At 41.8% G+C, this 17,291-nt stretch overlaps 1 protein-coding gene and 2 long non-coding RNA genes across 13 annotated transcripts in view; 1 reads left to right on the top strand and 2 right to left on the bottom strand.

Moving 5' to 3' along the window:
- Positions 1-13,178, bottom strand: part of szt2 (SZT2 subunit of KICSTOR complex) — a 175,207-nt gene extending 162,029 nt beyond the window's left edge. For all 11 annotated transcript variants that reach the window (XR_005077613.1, XR_005077614.1, XR_005077616.1 and 8 more), the window contains exons 1-11: positions 12,971-13,178; positions 12,058-12,183; positions 8,956-9,129; positions 5,925-6,095; positions 5,104-5,226; positions 4,739-4,895; positions 2,971-3,077; positions 2,324-2,534; positions 1,578-1,748; positions 1,249-1,480; positions 1,034-1,163 (exon numbers count right to left, since the gene is read on the bottom strand). Coding sequence is in view for 7 of the 11 variants with exons in the window: in XM_037113705.1 (XP_036969600.1) it covers positions 1,034-1,163; positions 1,249-1,480; positions 1,578-1,748; positions 2,324-2,534; positions 2,971-3,077; positions 4,739-4,895; positions 5,104-5,226; positions 5,925-6,095; positions 8,956-9,129; positions 12,058-12,183; positions 12,971-12,994 (1,626 nt within the window). In the remaining 4 variants the exon portion in view is untranslated. The remainder of the gene's footprint in view (positions 1-1,033; positions 1,164-1,248; positions 1,481-1,577; positions 1,749-2,323; positions 2,535-2,970; positions 3,078-4,738; positions 4,896-5,103; positions 5,227-5,924; positions 6,096-8,955; positions 9,130-12,057; positions 12,184-12,970) is intronic.
- Positions 12,084-16,645, top strand: LOC119028135. Its single transcript, XR_005077617.1, has 4 exons — positions 12,084-12,214; positions 13,006-13,051; positions 14,451-15,828; positions 15,978-16,645. It is a non-coding gene; the product is annotated as an uncharacterized LOC119028135 (long non-coding RNA).
- Positions 13,548-14,566, bottom strand: LOC119028136. The gene is made up of 3 exons (XR_005077618.1): positions 14,442-14,566; positions 13,887-13,940; positions 13,548-13,697 (listed from the first exon to the last, which is right to left on the bottom strand). It is a non-coding gene; the product is annotated as an uncharacterized LOC119028136 (long non-coding RNA).
- Positions 16,646-17,291: the final 646 nt, after the last annotated feature.

Raw genomic sequence — 17,291 nt, 5'->3', positions numbered from 1 at the left:
TTGCAGTTCTCTACTGAAAACTCTGACCCACTGCATACACACATAAAATGAAGAAATTACAAACTGCAACTCCATTAAAGAAACAACCTCCCTGGATTGCACACACACACACAAAAAACATGATTTGGTACAATTAATACAAACTAAGATATATTTTGAAGCATACTAACCCCTTAAAGGAGAACTTTGGTCGATTTCGCTCGACGGATTGACCAGTTTGGTCTAGCTACCAGAGGACACGAATGTCAACAAACCAGTATGTGGCTACTTGCACAAACACACTGTTTTAACTACTTTTTTATTCGTTTTGAGTCATACACGCTACAGTGCTGTGTTGTAAGGTGTCTGCTGATGTTGCATAACTTTTGAGAGTGAGATTTGAGCCATGTTAAGACGCTTAAAACACAGTGTAAATTTCTGACTCTGTGCTGTTGGCTGTCAATGCTAATTCTCTGCTCAGGGAGCCCTGTAATGGTTGGACCAAATGTGTTCGAGTCTTCGGTACTGGCAAGTCAAGGGTAGTTTGAGCAATGAAGCTGCATGTTTAAATCGACCGAAGTTCTCCTTTAAAGTGTTCTGTAATAATTAATAATGTCATGTAATCTATTCTCATAAATAATAACGTGCAGAATAGGAGAAATTCTGTTTCAGCTGATGGTGCCTCGGCCAGGCAGATCCGAGTTTACCGTTTCATATCTTTGAATCACCTGTTCGTTGTGAAGAACTGTTTTGAAATAATGGTTCATTCACCGGCAATAACAATCAGGGTTGCTTTAATTCTATTATCTTTCAGTGTATAGCTTAGTCAAATAAAACCAGTCTTCAGGTGGTAGAGATGAGGGGCTTGACGCACTCAGCTAATGCATCATGTGAATCCTACACAGTTTTATAAATGAGACCATCTGTCTTTAGAAGATGCCTACATCATAGTTATCAATGGCCAATCAATTTACATCTGAATTTGTTTGTTTTGGTTACTTTATCTGAAGTGCCATATTTTGGCACCTCCCAGTGGTAACAGACTGCACAGTACCGGAGTAGTAGAGCCAGGTGGGATGTAAAACAGAGGAACTCCGTTTTTGGTGCTCTCAGGAATCATGTAGTTCTCAGGAATTGAGTTAAACGACTGCAGGTGCACCAACATCTGATCAGTTTGGTTGATGCTGGAAGGACACACATCACATGTAGTTAGGTAACACTGCACCAAACATTAAAGACTATCAATCCATCAACTCCAGACAGGTTTACCTCTGCAGTGTGTTCCAGAAGCGTCGGATGACAGAGGTACGGTATGGGCTGGTGATGGGTTTCCTCTGGGTGCAGCTGATGTCATGCAGGATGTCATAGCTTCCCTCCATCGTCACCTCCACACGGGTGGTTCTCTTAGTAGGGTCCAATGGCCAAGAGGCGGCTGCCAAGTACTCTATATGCATATTGTGTTTCCATAACAGCACCAGCTTCACCTCCAGCTGAGTCCCACCTTAAGACACCAAGAGCTTTACCCTCACAAGGATCGAGGTCTAACACTGAACCATCCATTTACAAATATGAGAGACCTTTGTAAAGGAAGACAATACCTTTTGTTAGGGTGATTTCTCTAATGGTGTAGCCCTCTCTCAGTCGCACGGACACCACACTGATTAAATGAGCATGGACTTCCTTCTCTGTGTGCTTCTTCCTCCTCATGACCAGAGCAGGGTTACCACTGGCTGACACAAGGTGCTCATTGAACAGTTTGTGCTGGGAGACTACAAAACAGTTGAGTGGTTAGTATACAACCTTCTTATTTTGATCATTATCTTAACCATCATAGTCATCATCCATCACCACCAATCCAAAATTATCGAAGGCTGTGGAGCTCTCCAAGGCTCAGTGTTTGGCGCCTTTATTGTTTCAAATTATCAAAATGTACTTTTTGGGCAGATAATATACATTTTCTATGAATTGTGTTGCATTTTTCCCACTGTGTATTTTAACAATAGATTAATCCTTAAATTATTTGTTCATGCTAAAATGTCAGAAAATGCTGATTGTTAGCCTTTTATATATGTTGATTTCCTGCTTTTCTCTGTTAATCACATTAAACTCACTATCTTTGGGTTTGAGAGTGAATACAGATATCACCTTGGACTTCAATGGATATTTTCTAGATTAATCAAATAGTCGTTTGGTCTTTCAAATTTCATAAATATGACATTTGAATGACCAAAAGATTATTTGATTAATCTAGAACAAAATCTTTAGCTTAATCAATGAAGAAAATAATTTTGTGTTGCATCCCTCAAAGTAATAACCTCCAAACAGGCTCAATTTCAGGACTCACCACAGAAATACTCTGAGTTCATAGACTCTGGGGTCTTAAGGAAGGAGTACGTTAAGAAGGCCTTGTGGTAGGCATTCATCTCCTGGCTATTCAGGTCCACCTCAGGACAGGTGGGTAGGTATGAACCAAAGGTGGCCAATGAGATGAACTTCATCAGCTCTACATTGGGGATGTAGCCAAAGCTGCAGTCGTAGGAGTATGCACCACCAACCTAGAAAGGGACAAATGCCCACAAGTATCGTAGTTATAAAATCCCCCTGATACTTATCATATTCAGGATATCATGTTTTCATGGAACAAAGAGCACAGAGCAATCTCATTATTCTTATCCCTATAGTCATGATTCTAACACTATGCTTAAAATTGCAGTCTTTGTCACTTATGTAATGTCACAGCTGCAAGAGCAGTTGAGGGTAAATCCAGTGTTACAATTAGAAACAGAAAAATTGGTTAGCAATTTTTTTTTTTTAAACAAGTCCAAGTATGTCTAAAGCAAACAAAAAAATACAGACCCACAAATAATATAGCTGTAAGCACACAGTATGAGCTATTAACAGTGTGCCATGAATATTTTTGGCATTCCATTTGAAAAAGGAAGTTCCATGACTAATGAACAACAAAGTCAGAGCTGCAAACATTTTCTTTACCTGCACGAAGGAGCAGGCAATGGTTCCACTCCTTAGCTGGTTCAGGAGGGTCTCACACACAGCAACATCAGGAACACTAGTTACTCCATCTGTGATTATAATGATACCTGAAATACACACAAGTTTGATTATGAAGAGTGATAAATTCACAAGAAGAGCATCTATAGTGTGGACAATGAATTTCTCTTTTCCATTTATCTATGATTAATGTTTACACACTTTAAACAACAATTTCTGGAGGTATAAACTGAATGTGGGGAGGCTGTGGCTCGGGGGTAGAGCCAGCGTATTGTTATTTGGAAGGTCGCTGGTTCGATTCTCCTGGTCTGCATGTCGAAGTGTCCTCGGGGCAAGATACTGAACCCCAAACTGCTACTGATGTGCTGGTCAGCACCTTGCATGGCAGCCAGCGCTGTGCCTGAATAAAGGCAAAAGTTAACTAAAGATAGCCAGGAAACACAAGGCTCACAGGAACAACATTAGGACCCATACTGTCAGAGCAACTCTCAGAATGATTAAAAAAAAAAGGAAAAAAAAGTGGCGCCGTTTTAGGAAGGACAAGTTTATTTCTATAACACAATTCAGACACAAGGCAACACAAGCCGTTTGGATGCGGCTTTAGTGGGCCAATTCTCTGCCGCCGTCTCAGTGTGAATCTCTTGGAGGTGGCAAGGGGTGAAATTTTGCTCCGGCGCTGGTACACCTCTGGAGGGAGTATCAGGGCCAGTGTGAACGGATAAGCCAGCTGCGCGTATCGAGGGCGTGTCGATCGTAGAGTCTGATAACTGCACAGGTCCTTCACTCAACTTAATAAAGAGAAATTTCCCACAAAGCAACATTACATGACCAAACAAAATGCTGTAAATGTTCTTTTATCTATTTTTGTCCATATTTTATATTTGTCAAGCAAAAAGCTGCTATCTGTGTTTTTTTGTTCTCTTCTGAAAACAAGAATCTATTCTATTCTAAAAGTAACGTAGTAACTGTCCACAGCTGTACATGGAGAAGCATCTGTCCTCCTGACTGTTCTCCTGCCCGTCCAACCAACTTTCACATTTCTGCGTGAAAAACAGCATCCATCACCAGCAAAAAATTTTAACTCACTGAGGGTTTGTGATGAAAATAAATCACTGCGACCGTCAGCCCCCGGACTGAAACTTCAGTGAACTTTCCCCCGCAAAACTGCCTCCGTCCCCGTGAGTGAGGGAGTCAGACAGTGTCCAGTTAAAAAAAAAAAAAAAAAAACGCAACTTTGTCACTTTCCAGGATGTTTGGTGGGTCAGGATCTCAATCATTACACATTATAACAGCATCCATATGATTATATCCGTGGGTTTAGACTGACAGGAGGACACCGGGGAAACACCTTGAAAACACACGGGCGTCATCTTCATGACGTATACCGTCACGCCTGTTTAGGAGCCGCAACGCCGGCTTTCTGTGTGAATTACATAGCGGTTCAGCTTTCAGGTGGAGATGCTTCGCTCTGTGTGCATCACCATCAGTGGAGAATTGGCGAACCAACACTGCAGAGATAATGTTTCTTCTCCTGTGTAAAAAGGGCTAGTGAAAGGCTTTGGCAAACAGGAAGGTCTTCAGCCTTGATTTAAAAGAGGTGAGAGTTGGAGCAGACCTGCAGAATTTGGAGAAGGTATCTGTACTTTTTCAAAGAGGTTCTAACAAACATTTTAGCATCTCACCAAGGAACAACTGAAAGATCATTGATCTAGAAACTATATGACAACTTGGGAACTTTAAATAAACCTACCTGAACTGGAGTTTGGGGGCAGAAGCTGAAGGGCCAAGATGCCTTGTCGTACCATGCTGACCAGACTCATATCAGCTGACACCATGGAAATGCCCTGCTTTCTGTGGGGCTGGTCATCCAAGGTGTTGTTATGGAGACATTGGATTGGCTCCACAGCCTAAAAGATAAAATAAATATGTTGTCAATAGTTTTTAAAATATTCTATGGTACAGATAAAGAGGATACACCAGGCTTTGGATACACACACCATACTCATTAAAAGATTTATTTATTTGTTAAATTTTATTTAGATCTTCATTTAGATATTTTTTCCATCTCTATGAGACAGTTTCAAATAAAATGTAATACTGTTGATGAGCACTTGCCTGTTCATGCTGTTGATGTAGGACTTGCGCAATGTTGCTCTCCACTGCTCTGAGTTGCTGATAGATGTGATGCAGGAACTCGTCAAGGTCAATTCTATCAAGCTGACAGCCCTGTATCAAAACCTGGAGAGGAGATCAAACTTGTCAGCAGACAGCAAAACATGTCTAGCAATTTATCAAGGCTCTATGCTTATCTTTATTTTAGTGAGCACAAGTGCTGACTACAGTTTGTTTGAAGAACAACCTTAAGATATCTTTTTTATTAAATATACACTGGTTACAAGCTGATTTAACTCAATTTTCAGACAGTGTTGAGGTTGCTCATTTAAGCATTGGGGTTTGACAGTGGTGGAATGTTACTTAGTACATTTAGGACAGTTTGTGGCAGTATTTGGTGGTGTCAGCTACACCCACACATAACATAGGTGCTCAATTGGATTTAGGTCAGGGGAACGACAGGGCCAGTCAATGGCAGCAATGCCTTCGTCGCCCAGGAACACAGGGTCCAGGGACTCCTGGACCCTGTGTTCATTGGTGCAGGTTTGTTGTTACAGGTTCAACAGTAAACACTTGCAACCAAACCATACAGTGATGCTGGCTGTGGTCACAGATGAAACACTACAAACACTTTGAACAGAGAGGAAAGAGAAACACTCCTTTTCAACTTGGCGTTAAAGTACTCTTGAGGGCATTCATTTAAGATCATCCATTCCATGGCTCAAAAGGCTTTTTACGATACTCGGATACTGGAAACTTCGATACTTGGAAAAGCACCAGTAAACAGAAAAAAAACACCATGACATGTAAGCTACTGTAATGACCTGATGGGAGGTAAGGCCAATGATTGATGAATACGCCAAGATGGTGACAAAGATTTTTGGCTCGAAAAATTGATCGGTTCCAGGGACTTGAAATGGTTGAGCCAGACCAGCCAGACATCTGGACAAGGCATGAAAAACCTCGTCAAAGATCATCTCTCCTGTGCTGTCATCCTGCAAAACAGAAATCAAAACATGAGTCAAACACAAATCGAGAATTTCAGTTTGCTGTGTTATGTTATCTTCTAAAGCATCTTATGCCAGAGTTATGATAGATAGGCACACTAAATTGTAGGTTCATACAGCTGTAAGCTGTAGAAAATACAAACAAAACACAATTCATTATATTGGCATATTATAGCTTTTACAGAGCCACAAGCATTTCTTAAAATGCCCTCTTTATTTGATTATTTGTTTTAACAAAAATATCAAGCCTCTCTGCCAACATACACACAGATGCCTACAGGGTTCTCCCCAGACTGTGGAATAACGGCGCTGCGTCGCTATACTGCTAGCTCAGCGCCACTATACCAGAGTTGCCAACTCTCCCGATTTTTGACCCTATCTCCCTCGATGCTCCTGGTCAGTAATTTCTCCCATTAATCTCCCAATTTTACAGTGAAGGAAACGAGAAGGTTTGCAGGGGTATTTCTCGTAGTATCTGACAACCCTGGCCTGCCTGCGCGGATAAGCAGGGGTGTGATTCTTCCTGATAAATCCCGCAATCTGGAGGTGGGAGGTGAAGACCTCCCTAACAGAGGGTTCCGCCAGACGTTCCCAGCAGACCCTCACAATACATTTGTGTCTGTCAGGTCTGTCCAGCTTCCTCCCCTGCCAGCGAATCCAACTCACCACCAGGTTGTGATCAGTTGACAGCTCAGCCCCTCTCTTCACCTGAGTGTCCAAGACATGCAGCTGGAGGTCAGATGACACAACCACAAAGTCGATCACTGACCTCCAGCCTAGGGCGTCCTGGTGCCACGTGCACTGGTGGACACCCTTATGCTTGAACATGGTGTTCGTTATGGACAAACTGTAACTAGCATCGAAGTCCAGCAACAAAACACTACTCGGGTTCAGACCTGGGAGGCTGTTCCTCCCAATCACACCCCTCCAGGTTACACTGTCGCTGCCTACATGAGCGTTGAAGTCCCACAGTAGAACGATGGAGTCCCCAATTGGAGCACTCTCCAGTACCCCTCCCAGGGCCTTAAAGAAGGCCAGGTACTCTACACTGCTGTTCGGCCCCTAAGCCAAAACAACAGCGAGAGACCTATCCCTGACCCGAAGGTGCAGGGAGACGACCCCCTCGTTCACCGGGAAAAACTCCAAAGCGGCTGAGCTGGGGAGCTATAAGCAAACCCACATCATCTCGCTGCCACTCACCACAGGCAACTCCAGAGAGGAAGAGAGTCCAGCTTCTCTCAAAGAGTTGGGTTCCAGAGCCCAGACGGTGTGTGGAGGTGAGCCCAACTATCTCTAGCCGGTGGCCCCCCCCCCACCCAGCGAGGCAACATTCCATGTCACCACGGCCTGCAAGCCCCAACCCCAGGCCTGGCTCCAGGATGGGGTCCCGGTAATTCCATTCCGGGCAACATGAACGTCCTTGTTTTAATATCTGTCATCAGGGACATTGGAAGTCTGACCCATCACCTAGGACCTGTTTGCCTTGGGAGATCCTACCAGGGGCATTAAACCCAAGACAACATAGTACCATCCATTATTATCAAACTCCGTCAACAAAGCCCAATTCACATTTGAAACATTGCTCTGGCTAGGAGCAATGTTTTCAGGCTATGGTAATGTCATGTAGCCTGCAGGAGCTATTGTTTTATGTGACTTAGGGGTGTATTCACTGCATGTAGCCTATTTAAAATACTCTTGTCCATAAACTAACATCACCATTAGAACTTCAATATGATCCTTAACAATGTGATCCGAGTAATTTATCAGATTACAGCGTTGTCTGTTTTGAGTGGCTCCGGTAGAGTACACACCCAATGTACAGAGACTGTGTCCTCATCCCAGCTGCACTGGGAACAAGTCTGATCTGTGGCCCTTTACAGCCAACGTGACCTGTAGTTTCTCGCAATATTTTTAAAATTTCAATCATGCCAACTACATGGTTGAATAAATGATGATCCTTCAAAAGCAAAAAGACAACATGTGAGAGTCCCAACTTAACATCAATGCTTGTACACTGCGGGATATTAGGAAATCATCGAACTAAAGTAGAAATGTATAAGACATGGAGGCAAGAGTCACTCATGTTGATCATGTTTCTGATGCTCTTTCTCTGAAGAATGGAAAAATTCAAAGAGAAGTGAAACTGAACCTTGACTTTTGTACTACTTCTGTTATGAGATTATTCATGATTCTCTGGTTTAACACTGAAGCATGTGAAAAGTGCAGAACAGTCTTGTATTTGCAAAAAGGGTTTGAGACAAAGTTAGTTTATGAGAAACATCATTGAGGCGGCTGTGGCTCAGGGGTAGAGCCGGCTTCTTGTTATCGGAAGGTCGCTGATTTGAATCCCCTGGTCTGCATGTCAAAGTGTCCTTGGGCAAGATATTAAACCCCAAACTACTACTGATGTGCTGGTCAGCACCTAGCATGGCAGCCACCACCATAAATGTATGTATGACAAAAAAGTCTGCTAAATGTATGTGGTGTATGAATCCACTGAATTTGTTTATCTTGATTTCCAGTTTTTGAAAAAACAATCCTCAGTGTCATATCACTGACTCGTTGTCACCAGCACAAAAACAGTCTCACTGCCAAGTCAATACTTTGAAAAATTTGATAGCAAATACTTAAATAATTTACATTTCAGCCCACAACAAAATGGTGACACAATTGAAATATGTATTTTTTCCACTACTGCAAAATTTTCAAGGGAATTAATTAAAACAATAGTGAAGAATGTATTTGCTTTGGTGAGAGAAGAGCACTCCAAAAACTTCACTACTATTTGTGTCAACCGTGTTCATGCAGGAGACAAGCTAGCCACCATTTAACTGTGTTTAAGTCTCACCACAATCCCTGTCGAGGGGCTGAGGTCCAGCTCGATGATAAAGCGGTACCTCCGGGCTAGGAAGGTGGCCCGAGTGGATGGCATCAGCATGCAGGGGTACATGGTGGGGAAGAAATCTGGCTGCCATCCTTTAGGTAAGATGCTCAGCAAGTCCAATTCATTCTCCGAGTTTAGCTGTAAATGAAGTCACAATAAAACAGGACATCAGTGTCTTACTGTTCACAATATTTGTTTGTTTAGGGATATTCTCAATCTACTGTACAAACATTTTTAAAGTTGAGTATTTGGATTTAACTTTTGTTTGATTTAGCATACAGCTTGCTTGCATTATTGCACAAGCAGTCATGGGTAGACTATCTTCGGTGTTTTTTTTTCTGTTTGTTTTTTCATTGCTGAAAAAAACATTGGTGTTAATTTGTAATTGCAAATACTCAAACTTTCAAAAAAAAAAAAAAATTCAACATAGACCCCTGCAGTAACTCTGAGAACCCCCTAAAGGTCTTAAACCCCCCGCTGAAGACCCAGGGGATGTGATATTCCTAATTATTTTTTCATTTCAATGTATGCTCACCTGAAACAAAAAATCATTGTACTTAACATAAAGAGCTTTACATTGCACCCCACTGGAGTTTAGATCTGGGTTCTTAGCGGGGGTCTTTTAATGTGAAAGTCTCGACCGTTCGTAGCTTGCCACTACACAACAGCAGACACAACCAAACAGCTACAGAGACCGAGGAGACGCTGCATCTCCTGGATCTCAGCAGCTCTCCAGTTGCTCATCTTGATGTCCGCGGATGAAGTGATGGACTGACTGCTGTGATCAGCTGTTTTAAAATTCCCCAGCTGTGGGTCACACAACAGTGCAGGTCATAAACACCTCCGCCCATCTCACGCAGATGCCGGCACATTGACGCCTCGGATTTAGATAGCAGTCGAGGCAGAAATAAGTGTACCCTCCGAGGTGGCAAATTGGCGGACCAATTTGCCACCCTCTGTCTAAATCTGCAGACCTAGCCGCAAAAAGGACGGCCAAATTGGCAGCATGCTGCCCAGTTTAAAAATGGCTACTGAATCTAGGCAGCTTGGCATTCAATAAATTCCACTAAATCCTACACATTGGACCTTCAATGCATTGTCTCAAACATGCCTAACTGCTAATGTCACTGTGGAATTCTGCTACGTCACTCATGTTCCCCTCTTCACCAGCGTATTCTTAATGCCATATGCCATCATGCTTTCACTTACAGTTTTTTTTTTGTTTTGTTTTGTTTTTTTACTGTTAAAGGAGAACTTCGGTCAATTTAAACATGCAGCTTCATTGCTCAAGCTACTCTTGACTTGCCAGTACCGAAGACCCGAACACATCTGGTCCAACCATTACAGGGCTCCGTGAATGGAGTGTTAGCATTGACAGCTAACAGCATAGGGTTTGAACTTTACACTGTGTTTTAAGCTTCTTAACATGCGCCACATCTCACCCCAAAAGTCATGCAACATCAGCAGACACCTTACAACACATCACTGTAGCATGTATGACTCAAAAAGTAGTTAAAACAGTGTGTTTGTACAAGTAGCCACATACCGGTTTGTTGACATCCGTGTCCTCCGATAGACCGAACTAGTCAATCCATTATAACATTATACGGGAAGATTGTACTCCTTGTAAGCAGCTGTTACTTATGAGAAAATACAACACGATACCTTGTCTATGTTTAAACCAGTAAAACAGCAGGAACATACTGATTGTCAAATAATTAATGTATTACTGCAAAACATGGCTTACCAGTGGTATGACAGTGGAGAGTGGTATTGAATCTGTCATTGAAGTACATGTGACAAGCAATTCATAAGTCACACAATGCAGCAACATACCACAATCAGTAGTAGAGTGATGCCGAGATCAAAAAGTGGCTGAAGGTATGTCGATTGCTGCTCAGCGGCATATACCGATCCCCAGACTGGCACACAGATTCTTGGAGTGGTATGTACCAATCCCCAGAGTGGCAATCTCGGAGTGGTATGCTGCTATAATGCCACTGTTATTCCACCGACACATGGCGGTATCTGCCACTTGAGATTGTTCTGGCACTGAGAGACTGCTGGATGGGTACCGCTCCCTGATGAATATGCAAATATAATGCCACTGGGCTGGTTTGACGACAAGTACTGCCGTAAATGTATACACTTTTTTTTGTCTTTATTGACAATGCTAACTTAACACATGTCTAAATTTCTGCCTATAAACTACTTAAAGCTAATGAAAGAGCTAGCCTTAGCTAACATGGCTAATGTTAGCCCAGCCACCGTAGCCACTCTGACTAATCGATAGCAGAAACTTTGAGCCAACCAATTATGGCATATTATGTATTATGTTCACTAGTGAACATGATCCTTAATGTGCCACAATGGTCAATGCCCTGCGAAGTAGATTTTATATTAAGTAATGTATTATTGTGTTCTCCTAATAATGAAAACCTGTCACTAAGTATTGTTTTGTTGGATGGCTCAAAGTTTCTGCTATCGATTAATCAGACTGGCTAGGGTGGCTGGGCTAACATTAGCCATATTAGCTAAGGCTAGCTCTTTCTAGTTTATAGGTAGAAATTTAGACATATTACTTCACTATCATCTCGCAAGAGTTCCACGTGTAATTACTGTCTATATGCCTACATCCCAACATAACGGTAATGTGTTAAGTTAGCATTGTCAATTAAGAAAATACCATCATGTGTCAGTGGAATAACAGTGGCATAAAAGCAGCATACCACTCCGAGAATCTGTATGCCTGTGTAGGGATTGGTATACCACTCAGAGAATCTGTATGCCTGTCTGGGGATCATTATATGCCGCTGAGCAGCAATCGACGTACCTTCAGCCACTTTTGGATCTCGGCACTACTGCAGTAGTAGGAAATGCCAGCAATAGTCTGTATGTTAACAGGGAGTAGTATATGCCATGAAGAGCAGCAGCATAATCATAGTTGAAAGTGATGAACTACTCCGAACCATGTTGGCAAGTGTAACACCTTTTGTCATATTTTGATCTTACCGCTGCAGGGCAACCATGACGACAGGAAGAAAGTCAATGGTACTGTTAGCTCACCAGTTCAGGCTTTGAGGCTGGCCAGACGACCTGGTTAAGTTTGCCAAGGAACCAGGCTAGACGCACATTTCTCGAGATCCGATATTCCTCCTTCATCAGCAGGTAGATCTGGTCAGCCTCCTCCACCTCATGAGAAGAGACATGTACAAACATTCAGGTAAGTGGAATTTCATATAACAAGGCAAGTTGTTATTACAGTGGCTACAATATACAGCACCTTATTTCATTTATCTTTTATACTATACTCCTTTTAAAAATCTGGCAGTTTAAACTCTACCACATTATTCTCACTTGCTAAACTAAGTGCAAAAATGTGATTCAAGAGCTGCAATGATAACTGGACGTCACTGCTAACCTCAACACTCTTCCCAATAACGCCCCATGTGGAGGCTGGCATGAAGTATATTATTTATCATGTTAGAATGGATGTTATTCAAATGCAAAGCATCTTCCCGAGTAACTTGTAACATTACTCCGAGTTCACCACAATACATAACTAATCTACAATACGTCAAATAGAATGGAATAACTAAAATACGTCTTAAACAATATCTATCAAAACAACTAATTTGGTGTTGTGAACCAAAGCATTGTCTTTCATATGCATTCATCCTGACACCACTGTGACCTGCAAGAAACACAGGAAACTCTGTTAACTTTAATGTGGGTCGCGTTAGAGAACTGCCGTGGCTCCTGTACAGTTTAGCTCATATTGCTAGCTCCTGAGCTAACGTAAAGCTAACACAAGTTTCTGGTCGTCCAGATAGGTCAGTAAGGCTGTTTGTTGGCGACAGTATTTACCTACAATTCACTTTGAAAAGTGTGGATCCGACTGTTCGGACAAACAACCTCATGAATACTGTGCATCAGTGCTACTCCTGTGATTATCACGGTACATTAAAGCTAATGTTACCTCATTGTCCTGTCTCTCTGCCATGCCTCATATAGCATAGGGACTGCAGGGATGGTAGCGAGCCTCGGAAGATTCACTCAGGTTTGTGAAAAATGATCCTTCCTAATACTTGTTTATTATCTGTCTTGTCTCTCGATCAGGTGTTCGTAGAGTGAAGTCATTTCAACATGGTGACAGCGAATGTATTTTCCGGTCAAATCTTTCAAAGTAAAACGCATTCTTTCTTCTTCTTCTTTTCCGTTTTATTGGCTGTTGGCAACAATGAGTAGGCGCATTGCCGCCACCAACTGGTATGGCATGTGTAACATTAGCTTCAGCAGTGCGGTAAGGTGCAAAAAGGAAAGGAAAGGAAAGGAAAGGAAAGGAAAGGAAAGGAAAGGAAAGGAAAGGAAAGGAAAGGAAAGGACCCTCATAATCCACCCACCTACTAGTGGAAAGGGAAGTAGTATAATACAGCAGGCTATACATAATAGGAAAGCCACATCAGGCTGCACAACCTATTCAAAAAAAAAAACAAAACAATTGTGTCTTTTGTGTCACTATACATTCACTAAATAAAAATGATAACACTTTGAAATGAGAGTTTATTTATTCATCTATATTTATATTCAGTAATTTAGTTCATCTTAGTGTTGAGGATGTGGCAGGCCGGTGGGGCGGAGCTACCCACAGTAGAGTGAGATATGTACTCAAACAGAGGAAGAAAGCTGACTTCACTGACACTGTCCTGAAAGACAACAACAGAGGAGACAGAAGAATGTAAACAGCAGAGTTGGAACGAGTACTGTACTCAGGTACAAGTACTGTTATATTGCTTAAATTGTACTCAATTACAAGTAAAAGTACTGGTGTTTAAAAAATACTAAAGTAAAAGTACAAAGTACTCTTCTCAAAAACTACTCACAGTATTAATTACCTTTTAATAGATGGATTATCGTGTCGTTAATAGCAGGCATGTGATTCGATTCACCTGTTTAAAAAAATCACGTTTAAAGCACATTTCTCAACGAACAGTGTATAGAAAAATGACACTAATGGACACAAATCTCAAAAAAGAGACAAACACAAGCTCTTCTGCTGATCCTTCGGTCAGAAACACTTCGTGTTGCTTTTAATAACACTGACATATAACTGCGGTCACGAGTGATTATGTGATTATCGCAGGTGATTATACGTTTCGCTGCTGACCCCATCCACACCAATGGAAAGCCTAAAGTCCTGTGCTGGTAGCCTGTCTGCTTCTCTGTATTGTGAATGTGTTGACCACCATCTTCTGTGTAGTCCCTCATACAACCCCTCTTCACAAATCCCGAACTATCCCTTCAACCCGAAATAAGTTGTTTTTTTAATAAGTGAAATCCATGACCAGTGACACTGATATTGATAATATTAATAATATCAGTAATAAAGAGTAGAGTACAATTCATTTGTGGTTATAAGGGATTTTCTGACATCTGTTTAATATGCTTACCTCTTACAGATTTCAAGAATACCCAATGAACAAAAGCATCAAAAATGAACCACAACAGCCTTCAATCTTGCAGTTCCTGGACAATCGTGTCGGGCATTACAGTATGAGTCATCCACAGAAGAAAGGTATCACCAATGCAATACAGTCTGACTTGATTATTGATTGCAACTTGCCCGTCTATTGTGGAAAACAAGAGTTTTCGGCACTTTCTGACAGTACTTGAGAGGAAGTACAGCCCAGTGTGTTGCAGAACACTGACATCAAAGACAGAGAACTGAAGAAAGACGTTTAAAATTAAATACCGTACTCAATTGAGCAACACTGACAGTGTTTCAGTCACTGTGGACATTTAGTGTGACAGAATGATGAAGGGATTCCTTGGTGTCACTGTGCACTGGATAAACAAGGAGGCAGAGAGGACACAGCTCAAGTCCAATCTCTTGGCCTGTGAGTGCTTCAAAGGCTCATACATAGCTGAAAGAATCTGTGACCAATTTGAGGCAATATGTGATGAATACAACATTAAAGCTAAACTGGACTACATTATTAGTGACAGTGCTGCTAATGTGCGAAAAGCATTCACTGTGTGCTTCCTCACTGAACAAGAGGATGATGATGACAGAGATCATCTTGATGACCCTGAGCTCTGGTGTGACTTAACCCTGGAAGATCAGCAAACAGCAGATGTTGCTATGGAAAAGAAACAGCGCTTGCAGTGTTTTGCGCAAACTCTTCAGCTGGTGGTGTGAGATGGTTTGAAAAAAACAAAAGTGGTATCTCCATCTCTTTTTCGAAGTTATCAAAACTCAGCTCACTGCTGCACACAAGCACAACATTCAATTATGTGTTTTATGCTGAATTTGGGGAACAGAAGGGCATCCCTGCTGCAGTCAACATAAGATGGAGCAACACTGAGGCAAGTGAAGGCAGTTATCCAGTGCAATCATCTAAAGCTCTGTGCTGTTCTCGAAAAGGCTGGACACAGGGAGTTGTCATTCACAGCGCGGGAGTGGAATCTGTTGAAGGGCTTGGTGGATATCTTGAAGCCATTTGGAGAAGCAATTGATTTGACACAGGGGGAGAAGGTCATCACAATCAGTGCTGTTGTTCCATCCATCTTTTCCCTCAACGACCGCATTGAGAAACTGAAGCATCAAGTCTGTTTTCCTGAGCAGCCTAGTCAGAAGTCTCCAGGCATCCCTGAGCAAAAGATTTCTGGGAATCTTCAGTAACGTGAAAATGGCCAGGACACAAGATGGGACCACTGCCCCCTTTTCAGATCCAGTCAAAGCAGCTGCCTTGGGTCCAGCCTTTGCTCTGTTGTGGGTGGAGCCCCATGTGCTGGTCAGTCGTGATGTCAAGGCAGAGGTGGCACAATGAGTTAAAGGTAAATGTTTCAGAGACTAAAGTAACTTTTTCCATCATAATCTGATCTAATTGACTGCAACAATACTTAAGTATTTCAGTCTAACCAACACATATCACCAACACAAATGGTAATAAGGACTCTTTTGTTTCTGCTATATGTTTTGCCAGAATCAGAGACTGAGCATCCTTTTGTTCATGAAGAAGAGCAAGAGGACCTTAGAGAAGGAGAAGGGCTGTTTGCTGCATACCATACGAGACAGAAGAAGTATGTTGGGACTACCACAGCACTACAGCCAAGTCACTACCTTGACATAGCTGAAGGACAGAATACCCTTTTGTTCTGGACATTGAACATGAAGAGTCTTCCTTGACTGTTCCAAATGGCCATTAGAGTCTTGGCAGTGCCTGCCTCCAGTGCTACAGTGGAGCGAGTTTTCAGCCATGGTGGCATCATACTACGTCCCCATCGTCCTCAAATGACTGACAGACTTTTGGCCAATTTGGTCTTTTGCAAATGCAATGCAACATAGGGCCCTGACATATAAAAAGCACAACCCTGTTCATTGTTATGTTCATGTATTTGTTATGTTTCTCATGTGCACACACCCACACATAAAGACACAGACAGTATGAGATGAGATAAATGAGGTGAGATAAGGACAAGACAGAAACTGCTGTGGAACTAGTTAAATGCAATATGCCATGAAAATACAATGTTAGCACTTTTGTACAAATAAGTACAGTTGCACTTGTTTTTTCAGATGTGTTTGTTCTGTAAAGGAATGAGTTAAATGTTAAAAATGACTGGTTAATAGTGCAATTTCAGTTGCACTTGTTTTGATAAATAAATACAGATTTTTAAAAGCATACACAATCTGTGTAAATATATTAGTCTGTGGTTAAAAGGACCTGAAAGGACTTGAAACTCAAACTGCAGGACTTGGAACTTGACTTGAGCCAGTCTTGAATTTGGACTTGGCTCGGGACTTGCCTGTACTGACTCAGGACTTGACTCAGGACTTGAAGACTTGAGACTTACTTACTTCTGACTTGCAAAACATGACTTCTGGATTTAAATGTACTGTACTGTACTGAGCTGCACTTAAGTACAACTTTGAGATAATGAGTATTTCTACTTAACACTACTTTATACTGTTACCCTACATTTCTTAAGGGAAAACATTGTACTATATATATGCACTCAACTATATTCATTTGATTCAGATTTAAAATATTATTGACAAATGTCATGTCATGTCATTGTCCGTAGCCGCTTATCCCTGATGAGCAATGTGGGGTTCAGTATCTCGCTCAAGGACACTTCGACATGCAGCTCAGAGCTGCCTGGAGCTGGGATTTGAACCAGCTTGTTAAACTAGGTCTCACATTCACGTGTCACTACACCTAATCAATAAGTGTAAACTGGTCCATTAATACTATTCTTCTGAAATGGACCATTCAGCATGATGAATACTTTTTATA

This window comes from Acanthopagrus latus, chromosome 11, assembly GCF_904848185.1.
Source record: "Acanthopagrus latus isolate v.2019 chromosome 11, fAcaLat1.1, whole genome shotgun sequence".
Taxonomy (NCBI): Eukaryota; Metazoa; Chordata; class Actinopteri; order Spariformes; family Sparidae; genus Acanthopagrus; species Acanthopagrus latus.
The sequence above is the reverse complement of the archived record's forward strand: the minus strand, read 5'-3'. Positions and strand labels throughout refer to the sequence as shown.